The sequence below is a fragment of the Bubalus kerabau genome, chromosome 5 (assembly GCF_029407905.1).
Source record: "Bubalus kerabau isolate K-KA32 ecotype Philippines breed swamp buffalo chromosome 5, PCC_UOA_SB_1v2, whole genome shotgun sequence".
Lineage (NCBI taxonomy): Eukaryota > Metazoa > Chordata > Mammalia > Artiodactyla > Bovidae > Bubalus > Bubalus kerabau.
This window is the reverse complement of record NC_073628.1, coordinates 34107593-34119860: the sequence shown is the minus strand read 5'-3', so window position 1 is coordinate 34119860 and position 12268 is coordinate 34107593. Positions and strand designations below refer to the sequence as shown.

General features: G+C 35.3%; 1 protein-coding gene and 1 pseudogene across 4 annotated transcripts in view; both read left to right on the top strand.

Annotated features, from left to right (window-relative positions):
- RSF1 (remodeling and spacing factor 1) overlaps positions 1-12268 on the top strand; it is a 152582-nt gene that overhangs the window by 97663 nt on the left and 42651 nt on the right. For 3 of the 4 annotated variants that reach the window (XM_055581403.1, XM_055581404.1, XM_055581405.1), the window contains one exon: positions 2960-3114. In XM_055581403.1, the coding sequence (XP_055437378.1) occupies positions 2960-3114 (155 nt within the window). Of the gene's footprint in view, positions 1-2959; positions 3124-12268 lie in introns of those variants that run through there. The other variant, XM_055581406.1, reaches the window with a different exon arrangement.
- LOC129652619 (ubiquitin-conjugating enzyme E2 N-like) lies at positions 3134-6839 on the top strand (annotated as a pseudogene).

Below are 12268 nucleotides of genomic sequence, written 5' to 3'. Positions count from 1 at the left end.
AGCAAATAAACATTATGAGGATCCTACCCCATGATCAACTGGGATTTATCCCAGGGATGCAAGTGTTCTTCAGTATATGTAAATCAGTCAACCAACATGATACATGAACCACATTAACAAATTAAAGAATAAAAGCCACATGATTATCTTAATAGATGCAGAATGCTTTTGATAAAATTCAATGTCCATTTATGATAAAAACACTCTAGAAAGTAGACATAGAAGGAACATCTTAACATCATAAAGGCCATACGTGACAAACTCAACAGCTAGCATCATACTTACTGGAGAAAAGCTGAAAGCATTTCCTCTAAGATCAAGAACAAGACAACGAGGACCACTCTCGCCACTTTTATTCAACACAGTTTTGGAAATCCTTACCCAGCAATCAGAGAGGAAAAAGAATCCAGATTGACAGCGAACAAATTAAACTGCCACTGTTTGCAAATTATGTGATGCTATTCATAGAAAAATCCTAAAAATGCTACCAGAGAGTACAACAGTGAATTTAGAAAAGTTGCAGAACACAAAATAAATATACATGAATATCCATTGGGGTATACACAATGGAATACTATTCAGCCATAAAAAGAAGGAAATTTTTCCATTTGCAGCAACATGGGTGGACTTGACGGGCATTATGCAAAGTGAAGTCAGAGAAAGGACAAATACTTAATGTTATCACTTATATGTGGAATCTAAAAAATACAACAAACTAGTGAATAAAGCAAAAAAGAGGCAGACTAGCAGATATGGAGAGCAGACTAGTGGTTACCAGTGGTAGGGGGAGGTACAAACTATTGGGTGTAAGATAGGCTCAAAATGTGTTGTAAAACATGGAGAGTAAAACCAGTATTTTGTAATAACTATAAATGGAAGGTAACACTTTAAAATTACATTAAAAACAAAACGTTCTGTAAAAAGTGGTAAGAAATTGGATATAATTTTAATCTATATATATTAAAATTTCCTCCATTCCAATTTAGGGCTTTTAAAAATTATTTAACATACTAAATCTAATTGTAAGATTGAAACAGGAGAAATCCAGATGGGTAGTTTTCTGTTTTTATAAGATAATGGCTTTATTAGGTTTGCATTTTAATGTAATAGACAGGTTAAAAGCCTTTAGGAGAGTTCTTTAATCAACTTTTCTGCAAATTTTTTTGTTGCTTAGAGTACTGGAAGTAATTGACATGGATTTTCTAGCAAGTATTGGCATGCTTCTAATGTTCAAAGCTTTTAAAAGAAGGTGTAGTGAAATACTTCAATATAGTTTTCAGTTTCCAGCATGACCTCAGAAAATAACAAATGGATTGGGGCACTTATACATTTGAAATTCTCATTGAAATATGATGGTAATAACATTAAGTGGATAGAGGCTTAGGTTAGAAGCAGGTTGGGCTAATGAAGTTCAAAAATAGAAACTATTTTTGTTTTTTGTAAAGTGAGTATAGTATCACACAATCTTGAAACAGCATCTGATATGACCTACTACTATTAGATAATTAAAACTGTTCATTTTATTGTGTATGCTAATGTGATAGTTATACTGTGTATAAACATATAGTCATTCCCATGCACAATATTTATAATGTGTGTAACCCTGTGTGTTCTTTCTCATAGACAATGGCAAAATGATTGTCCTTTTAATTTCTGAAAGATGTCTGTCACTGGCAATTTTTTACTTTCTTTGGAAACGAATTTAATAATACTTAAGAGAATCCAGTCTTATATGGATAAGGAAACGCAGGTCTGATGAAGATATATGACCTGTCCAGGGGTACATAGCCATTTGGTTTAGGAACAGGGATTCTGTTTATTCATTAAGTATTTTTTAGAGCCTACTTCATCAGACAGTCCCCACTTTGAAGCAATAGTGTTTAGCTAGAAAGGCGGTGGAATTGGAAATGGAGGTGAAAACAGAGGATAGAGGACATATGTGGCATGACAGATAGAACAAATAATTTCATCTTGATACTAACTACATAGAATTAAGAGGTGCATGCACAGTCCTTTGATGACACAGATGGGGAGATCATGGTGCTGATTAATTAACTTAGTGGCAGATCTAGAACTGTATTTCCCAACTCTTAGTCCAAGGTTTCCTTTTTATTTCTGCTGTTACACACTGTTTTTCTGAGCAAGAAAAAAATTAAATTATTATTATAAATAATTATTTATGATTAAATTATTGTTTTATCGTTAATTGTATGTGGCATTAAAATTGACCATATTGTATATACCTCTGGATTTGGTAGTAAAAATAGATAATTTGTAGATTGGTATCTTATTTATCTGGGATTTTCTTATATTTTTATTCAAATTGAATTTACTTTGATTTTGTACTCCTGAGAGATTGCATCGTATTTAAAAAAATTATCAAACTTTGGTTTTTGTTTAATTTTGTTCCTACTGTTCTTTTTAACCAAAAAGATTTGAATTGCCATTCTAATAAAAACATAGTCTAAGATTCCTCGTTGGTGAACAGTTTATTTTAATATGCATTCATTCCTAATACTTAATTTTAAAATGTAAGGTTAATTAGGGTTAGCTGTACTAGTGTTTTGGATGTTCTTAATATGTTTTTCTTTTTTAAATGTTAATTTCTAATAAGTGTTATTCTGATATCATTTTAGAACTGAAGAAAGATTTTTTTAAAAAATTATTGAAGTATAGTTGATTTACAGTGTTGTGTTAATTTCTTCTGTACAGTAAGGTAACTCAGTTATCCATATGAATATTCTTATATTCATATTCTGTTCTATTATGCTTTATCATAGGATATTAAATATAGGTCCTGGGCTATGTAGTAGGAGTTTGTTGTTTATCCATCCTTTATAAATTAGTTTGCATCTGCTAATCCCAAACTCCCCATTTTTCCCCACTCTTCTTGGCAACCACAAAGCTTAGAACAGGAGAAAGATTTTTATGCTGCCTTCTGTTTTTCCATTTTTTTTAGAAATCGAAACGAGTTGGCTGAGACTCTTGCACTCCTGAAAGCACAAATTGATCCTGTACTATTGAAGAACTCTAGCCAACAGGACAGTTCTTCCCGGGAAAGTCCCAGCTTAGAAGAAGAGGAGACTAAAAAGGAGGAAGAAACAACTAAACAAGGTTTTTTTTGTGTGTTTTGTTTTTTTTTGTTTTGTAATTTCTTCTCTTTTCCACTCTTCTTCCCACCTACATCAATTGAATTTCCCTCAGTTTGAAGAGTTTTAACTCTTCCTGTTAAAGGAAATAGATATTTCTATCATTTAATGAAAAAGAGGCAAAAAACTATTGAATACTTTGGTCTTTTATACTGAACATTTAAAAAATTTACATAAAAGTGTTCCAATCATCAAAACATGCTATCTTTTACTAATTTAAGAATACAGAGAATATTAGTGAACTTTAAAAAAATTATTGTGGTAAAATATACATAACATAAAATTTTATCATTTTAACCATTTTTAAGTGTACAGTTCTGTGGCATCAAGTTCATTTGTATTGTTGTGCATCTGTCACCTCCATTCATCTCCAGACGTATATCCTCCAACTGAAACTCTGTACCCATTAAACACTAATTACCCTTTTCCCCCTCCCCTTAGCCACAGGCATCCATCATTCTACTTTCTGACTATGAGTTTGACTAACTCTAGCAACCTCACTTCAGAGAAATCATGCAATATTTGTCCATTTGTAATTGCCTTATTTCACTGAGCTTAATGTCTTCAGTATTCCTCCATATTGTAGCATGTATCAGAATTTTTCTTTTTTAATGCTGATATTCTCTTGTGTGTGTCTACCACATTTTATCTATTCATCTGTCACTGGACACTAAGGTTTCTTCTACCTTTGTCTATTATAAATAATGTTGCTATGAAAGTCGGTGTACAAATATCTGCTTGTACTTCTTTTGGGTGTATCCTTGGAGTAGAATTTTTGGATCAGATGATAGTTCTGTTTTTAATTTTTTGAGGATTTGCTGTATCGTTTTCTACAACTGCTGCACCATTTCACATTCCTATCAGTTCTGCATAAGGGTTCCAATTTTTTCACATCCTACAAATCACTTGTTATTTTTTTTTAAATAATAGACATTCTAATGATGTGAAGTGGTATTTATGGTTTTTGATTTGCATTTTCAAAATGACCACAGGTATACATGTGTTCCCCATCCTGAACCCTCCTCCCTCCTCCCTCCTCCCTCCCCATACCATCCCTCTGGGTCGTCCCAGTGCACCAGCCCCAAGCATCCAGTATCGTGCATCGAACCTGGACTGGCAACTCGTTTCATACATGATATTTTACATGTTTCAATGCCATTCTCCCAAATCTTCCCACCCTCTCCCTCTCCCACAGAGTCCATAAGACTGTTCTATACATCAGTGTCTCTTTTGCTATCTCGTACACAGGGTTATTGTTACCATCTTTCTAAATTCCATATATATGCGTTAGTATACTGTATTGGTGTTTTTCTTTCTGGCTTACTTTAAGTAAGCCAATTTTTAAATAGATTTTGTGTGTGTGTGGTGTGGATTGGTTTTCTTTTTTTGTTTTGGGTCGCCCTTAGCAAATTCTTAAGTCTATGATAATTATAGTTATTAAGCTTGATTTCCTGATTGACTTTTTTAATACAGTTAACTGAGCAGATCAAATCCTAACCTTTTCAGAAGATCAGAAGCAAATCCTAACTTTTCTAGAAGCAGAGAAACCAATTGAAGTTTTGTCTAACATTGTTTGGTTAATACTTTTTCTTGATAATGTGCCTTTTAATGACAGGGTACAGAATTTGCTCTCTTTATTGTCCTTTCTTCCTCTACTTTTAGTTTTCCTTTACTGTTTCGATTAGAACCTGAAAATAGTATGTTCTTACCTTGTTTGCTGCTTTGAGGAAACTAATCATTAAGTCATCCCCTAGCTGCAAGCATTGTGTAAAACCAAGTAATTTTGCCTTTTAATGTAGGGTATAATGTTTGTACATACCAATATTTCTTTTAGCAAAAATCCTGATTATTCTCCTTTTATTAGTGATTATATGATTTCAAATATCTTTGGTGGTTTTAATCATGAGCTGTATTTCTCATTTGGCAAATTCTTTTCTATATCCTAAAATTCAGTTTGTGACCTGTATCAGTAAAACTTAATAATTTTTAAAGTAGTCTAAACCCACTTTTGAATTTTCAGGTGTTTTAAAATTGAAGTATAATTGACATACAATTTTAGATTCATTTCAGGCATACAACATAATGATTTGACATTTGTATTTGTTGTGAAATGATCACCTCCTTTAGAAAGCAAAGAGGAAAGGAAGAAGAAAAGAAAACCCTTTCGTGGTTAGAGAAACTGTTGAAATTTTCTTTTCTGATTAAATTTGTTATGACTAGAATCAGCAGATGAAAATTTAAGTTGTCATTCATAATTTTTGGAAAGTGTCAATGGCATGGTTTTTGACTGTCTACAGATTACCCTATAATAGGAACATATTGATAACATTACTGTAGTATCTGAAACTAAGATCTTAACAGAACTTGGGTACTCTGGGCGTTATGACTTCTCAGACCTCTCCAGCCGAAGATCCCTTCCAGAACTAAACTCCACACAGAGCTTCCTGCAGTCTGCTGGGAATAGGATCTAAATTAAATAGAACAGGGACAGTAGAGACAAGTTTAAAAAAAGAAAAGAAAAAAGATTCAAATGAAAGTATAGGAGAGGTCTAGAGTTATATAATCTCATAAAGTAAATCACTTTAATTTTTAATATGAAAAATGCAGAGCTTGATAGCAGTAAAATTAGGAAAACTATCTACTTGACATAAAAATGAGTAACTAAAAAAGATCAGGACCAAATCCCATAGAATTATAATAATGAAAGAAGATAAGAAGCATATTAACATCACTGCAGAAATGAAAACTTAACCAAAAGACGTTCTTACTAAACATATGAAAACACTAAATGAATAGGTGGCAGAGTTAACGATTTAAAAAAAAAATCTGTAAGTAATATCTGAGTCAACAAACACAAGAATTAGTGCCCTTAAAAAACAGCAGATGACCCATGCGTGAGGGGAGTAGAGCTGGATACCAGACCAGAGGCCGAACTCAGGATCTGACAAGATGGCCGGGCTGCCCCACAGGATTATTAAGGAAACCCAGCGTTTGCTGGCAGAACCAGTTCCCGGCATTAAAGCAAAACCAGATGAGAGCAACGCCTGTTATTTTCATGTGGTCATTGCCAGCCCTCAGGATTCCCCCTTTGAGGGAGGAGTTTTTAAGCTTGAACTATTCCTTCTAGAAGAATACCCAATGGCAGCCCTTAAAGTACATTTCATGACCAAAATTTATCATCCTAATGTAGACAAGTTGGGAAGAATATGTTTAGATATTTTGAAAGATAAGTGGTCCCTGTCACTGCAGATTCGCACAGTTCTGCTATCGATCTAGGCTTTGTTAAGTGCTCCCATTCCAGATGATCCATTAGCAAATGATGTAGCAGAGCAGTGGAAGACCAACGAAGCCCAAGCCCTAGAAACAGCTAGAGCATGTACTAGGCTATATGCCATGAATAATAATTTAAATTGATTCGATTGTCAAGTGTGTATCACTTCTGTTCTGCCAAGACTTCTTCCTTTTTTGTTTGCATTTAATGGACACAGTCTTAGAAACTATAGAATGAAAACCCAGGCATCTTCAAATCTTTGGTGATTAAATGCACATTAGCAAATCTATGTCTTGTCCTGATTCACTGTTCTAAAGCATGAGCAGAGGCCAGAAGTATCGTCTGGATTGTTGCAAAACATTTAAAAGCAGTGGCCTCTCTCTGCTTTTATTCATTTCCCCATCATGGTTTAAGTATAAAGCGCTGTGAATGAAGGTAGTTGTCAAGGTTAGCTGCAGGGGTGTGGGTGTTTTTTGCATTTTATTTTAGTTTTTTTTGGAGGTGGGGGGGTGGGGGGAGGTAGTTTTATTTTAATTTTATGGGCTCCTTTCCCCTTTTTTATGGTGATCTAAGTGCATTGGTTAAAAGCAGCTAACCATTTCTTTATTTTTTTTTTTTTTTAATTTAATTTTATTTTTAAACTCCACAACATTGTATTGGCTCTGCCAAACATCGAAATGAATCCACCACAGGTACACACGTGCCCCCCACCCCGAACCCCCCTCCATTCCCCCTCCCCACACCATCCCCCTGGGTCGTCCCAGCGCACCAGCCCCAAGCGTCCAGCATCGCGCATCCAACCTGGACTGGCAACTCGCCTCATACGTGATAGTATACATGTTTCAATGCCATTCTCCCAAATTTTCCCACCCTCTCCCTCTCCCACAGAGTCCATAAGACTATTCTATACATAAGTGTCTCTTTTGCTGTCTCGTATACAGGGTTATTGTTACCATCTTTCTAAATTCCATATATATGTGTTAGTATACTGTATTGGTGTTTTTCTTTCTGGCTTACTTCAATCCTATTAACCATTTCTTTAGAATATGCTCTCTAGCCAAGTCTAACTTTATTTAGATGCTGTAGATGGACAAGCTTGATTGTTTGAACCAAACAGACATTAAACAGACATCACAGCCCTCACTAATAAAATTGTGACCTTGCTGTCAGGTGTAGAATCTTCCCTTCAAGAAAAAGCCTGTGACCATTTTGTATGGCTTATCTGAAAATTTCTGTAAATCTTACATTTTAGTACAATGTTTTTTGTTATTCTGAAAAAAAAAAAACAAACAAAACAGCAGATGGGATGTTGTGTGTTTTTAAAAATAAAAACAAAAGCAAGTCGATGAAGATTTGAGAAAAAGAGATAAAGAGTTGAAGATATGCAATAAAAATCCTACAGAGGTCCATAAAAAAGAAAACCAAAGCAAGGAAACAGACAAAAATGCTAAAGACTATGCTTAACATAACTTCTTTTTTTAAATTTCTTTATTTTTAATTGAAAGTTAATTGATTTACAGTATTGCTTTGATTTCTACCAAATACCAAACATTGTTTCTACCAAACATCAATATCAGACTGCTATGAATCAACCATAGGTTTACCCATGTCCTCTCCCGTAACTTCTTGAAATAAAAAAAAGAATGTAAGACTGCATATTTTAAAGACACTAAAGACCTTGGAAAATCAACCCAGAAAAACCAGCATCAAGACATATTCTAGTAAAACCCTTCGGCTTTGAAGAAAGTACTCTGGCCATCTTGACAGAAAGACCAGGTAACTTTTAGAGAAAAGAATATCAGACTGCCATCGCTATATTTGAAAGCAATGCCTTATGCCAAAAGAAAATACCATAACATATAAGGGAAAATATGTGAACCAGGGATTTTATGTCTAGCCAAAATGACTTCTAGATAGAGACTGCATGTAAACTGCTATCAATATCTAAGATCTATTTTCTATGAGTCTTTTTATAGGAATCTTCTAGTGAATGAGCTTCAGATAGCCAAAAAGACTAACAAAACCTCAGTGGTGGGTAATACGGTAATAAATATAAATATATTCATTTGTATGGCTTAATATATATATATATACATATATTTCCTACCTCTGTTCATGAGAGGAATCTGAGAACAGTGATAACCCAGTAACAGTGCGCACTCTTAGCCTCTAGATTTTCATTTCAAAATATCATTTTCTACTAAAAGGAACTAGTGCCCCATAGAGACAATTGCTTTAGGGGATGGGCAAGAAAAATGCAAGATAAGCTAGAATATTTTGGAATGCCAGAAATTAAGGATATACTCAGAAAATAATCTGGGCTCAGTAGGATCCAGTGCCGACTGGAAGGAGTGGTGAAAGCAGAACTATTTTAGCCACAGATTTATGCAGCGATAGATTTTAAATCTATGACTTTGCATTTCTGTAAGTTCATGATTGAGTAAATAAATACATGGAGAAGGGATCACTTTTCCCTGCAGGTGAATATCAATTCCTGCTACATGGCAGGGACTACACTTTCCTGCAGTGTGGAATGAATGAGAGAAATAGAAATTTTGAACCATGGTTGGAGAAGACTCTTGAGAGTCCCTTGGACTGCAAGGAGATCCAACCAGTCCATTCTGAAGGAGATCAGCCCTGGGATTTCTTTGGAGGGAATGATGCTAAAGCTGAAACTCCAGAACTTTGGCCACCTCATGTGAAGAGTTGACTCATTGGAAAAGACTGATGCTGGGAGGGATTGGGGGCAGGAGAATAAGGGGACGACAGAGGATGAGATGGCTGGATGGCATCACTGACTCGATGGATATGAGTCTGAGTGAACTCCGGGAGATGGTGATGGACAGGGAGGCCTGGCGTGCTGCACTTCATGGGGTCGCGAAGAGTCAGACACGACTGAGCAAGTGAACTGAACTGAAAGAAATTCAAGAACAAAATGAGACATGTATCCTCAAAATAGAACAGACCTGGCAGAGGATGGGGGGATCTGGCTAAATTTAATCAAATCTGTTTAATAGTGTTTTACTAATGTTAATTTCCTGGTTTTGAGAACTGTGCTATGAGGGCACAAGTTGTTAACTTATGGGAAACAAGGTGATGGTGTCCTTGAACTATTTTTGTAAGATATCTGTATGTCTAAAACTATTTCATAATAAAGATTTGAAAAAGAATGTTGGGTGAGCATTAATTTAGTAGCTTGGGAAGATCCCCTGGAGAAGGGAACGACTACTCACTCCAGTATTCTGGCCTAGAGAATTCCATGGACTGTATAGTCCATGGGGTCACAAAGAGTTGGACACCACTGAGCAACTTTCACTTAACTACATGTAACTAAATCTAAATGACAGATAGAGCAAAGAACATATAGTCTTTAATAACTTTGTGTTTTAACAGTGGAGCTATAAGATGGGAAGAGAACATACAAAAAGTTGTGGACTTTCCATTAAATTACTTTGGTGTGGTGGTGGCATTATTCTGAAAAGTTGCATAATATGTGTGAAATGTAATTGATATTCTAATTGTATCATTTGTGATATTGTTGAAAACCAAGATTCTCAGTGTGGGAAAAAGAAATAAGATGTAAGACAGAAAGTTAAGGAAATGTTGTTATGAAACTCAATGATTATTTTTATTATTTTCTAGCTCTGTCTACTGAAAAGACCTAGAAACAATGGCCAGCCCAGTAGCGGGGAGCATCCTTAGCACCCAGATTGTGGTCTTGAAGTACAATTTCCCATTAAAGTAAATCAAGGCTTCTTGGAAAAGTGGCTTATTCCAGTTCTGGGGTATCGTGAGCCAAGAAACATCCTGTCATTCCAAGTAGTAAAGACTCATCAAAATCACGCCAAGAAAACCTCAAGAGCCAACTTAAAGAGGTTTCCACTGTCTAAGATGGGACAAGCATCATAAGGATAATAGCTATAGTGGATTAAAACACATTGAAGAATATATCGTGTATATATATATATATATATATATATATATATATCCACACACACACACACACACACACACACACACACACACACACACATATATATATAACTTGATTTATTTTTGCCTGTCCTGGGTCTTTGTTGCTGCATGGGCATTCTTTACTTGGAGAGAGTAGGGGGCTACTCTCTAGTTGCAGTGCACAGGCTTTTCATTGTGGTGGCTTCTCTTGTTGCAGAGCATGGGCTCAATAGTTGTGATGCACAGGCTTAGTTGCTCTGCAGTATATGGGATCTTCCGACCAGGGATCGAACCTGTGCCTCCTACAGTGGCAGGCAAAGGGACTCATTATCACTGAGCCACCAGGGAAGCCCCATTGAATAAGTCTTAAATCTTGATACAAATTCCACCATGATACTAATAGAAAAATTTGAAAGATACCAGTGGGGACCAAATTATTAATTTGAAAACTGTTAAGCAGAAAGAATTGAGCTTTCATCCTGCCTTTTCAGTATGAACTATACCACCGTAAAACAAAATAATACATTAGCAAAGCTTATTTTTATATAATTTATTGATGAAAGATTGACAGAATGGGAATATCATCATTTTGCATTCCCTAATAAGGAAAGGTTTTATTTATTGAGCAGTAACATCTCTTTAACAACACAAAAGGATGATTAAATAGTAATGCCTCTTGATAAAGAACATACCACCACCAAAGTACTTTTACCACAGAAATTCTGTGGTATTCTGTGGTAAACGTGAATCTGCTGAAGGCTGTAGATTAAAGTGATGATTTACAGGAGAAAAAGAACAAATGCATATGGGAATGCACTCAGTAAAGGCCAGGTATTACAGATTTGCATCACCATCAAATTGCTGGATTTGCTGACTCAAATAAATTGAAAAAAAAAAAAGGATGGAAGAGCAAGAGTAGATTAAAGAGACCTAAAAAAGAAAATAATAAACAGGTAAAACTAAACTATAAATCAAAATAAGGAAATGATTAATATAATGTAAAACGGGGTAATAGTTATAATTGTTAGAGAGGGTATTACTATTGGGCAAAGGCTTGTGTGTGACTCTTCGGATGCTAACAGGGTTCTATTTGCTGTTTGCCTTCTAATAATTTATTAAATGGTTCATTTGTTTTCTCTGGCTTTATTTTGTTATATTTAATTAAAAAAATTTCTTGATGCCTTTGTCAGATATCTACCATGTAATTTTTAAATAAGTTACAGAAGGATTGGCACCAATTTGTATCCCTTTAACATGGAATAAAATGATAGTTCCCTGGTGACTCAGACAGTAAAGAATATGCCTGCAATGCAGGAGACCTGGGTTCGATCTCTGGATCAGGAAGATCCCCTGGAGAAGGGCAGAGCAACCCACTCCAGAATTCGTGCCTGGAGAATTCCATGGACAGAGGAGTCTGGCAGGCTACAGTCCATGGGGTCACAAAGAGTCAGACATGACTGAGTGACTGACACAGAACTGTGAGGACAGCTCCTGTTTGTCCATTTGATGCATAGTAGTAATATATCAAATGATAATTGCAATATTTTGAGCCCAGGAAACTACTGCAGCTCATCAGTGAATACACAGAAATCTGTTTCATTTCTGTACACTAACAAGATCAGAAAGAGAAATGAAGGAAAGAATCTCCTTTACCATTGGTTCAAAAAGAAAAAAATGCTTTATTTCTTAGGTAGAAATAAATCTACCTAAGAAGGCAAAAACTGAAAACTATAAGACACTGATGACAGTAATCAAAGATGATACAAAACAGATGGAAGGATATATTACACTGTGTTCTTGGACTGGAAGAACTGATATTGTCAAAATGACTATACTACCCAAAATAACTCTACTGCCCAAGGCAATCTCTCTGTCAAATTACCAATGGCATTTT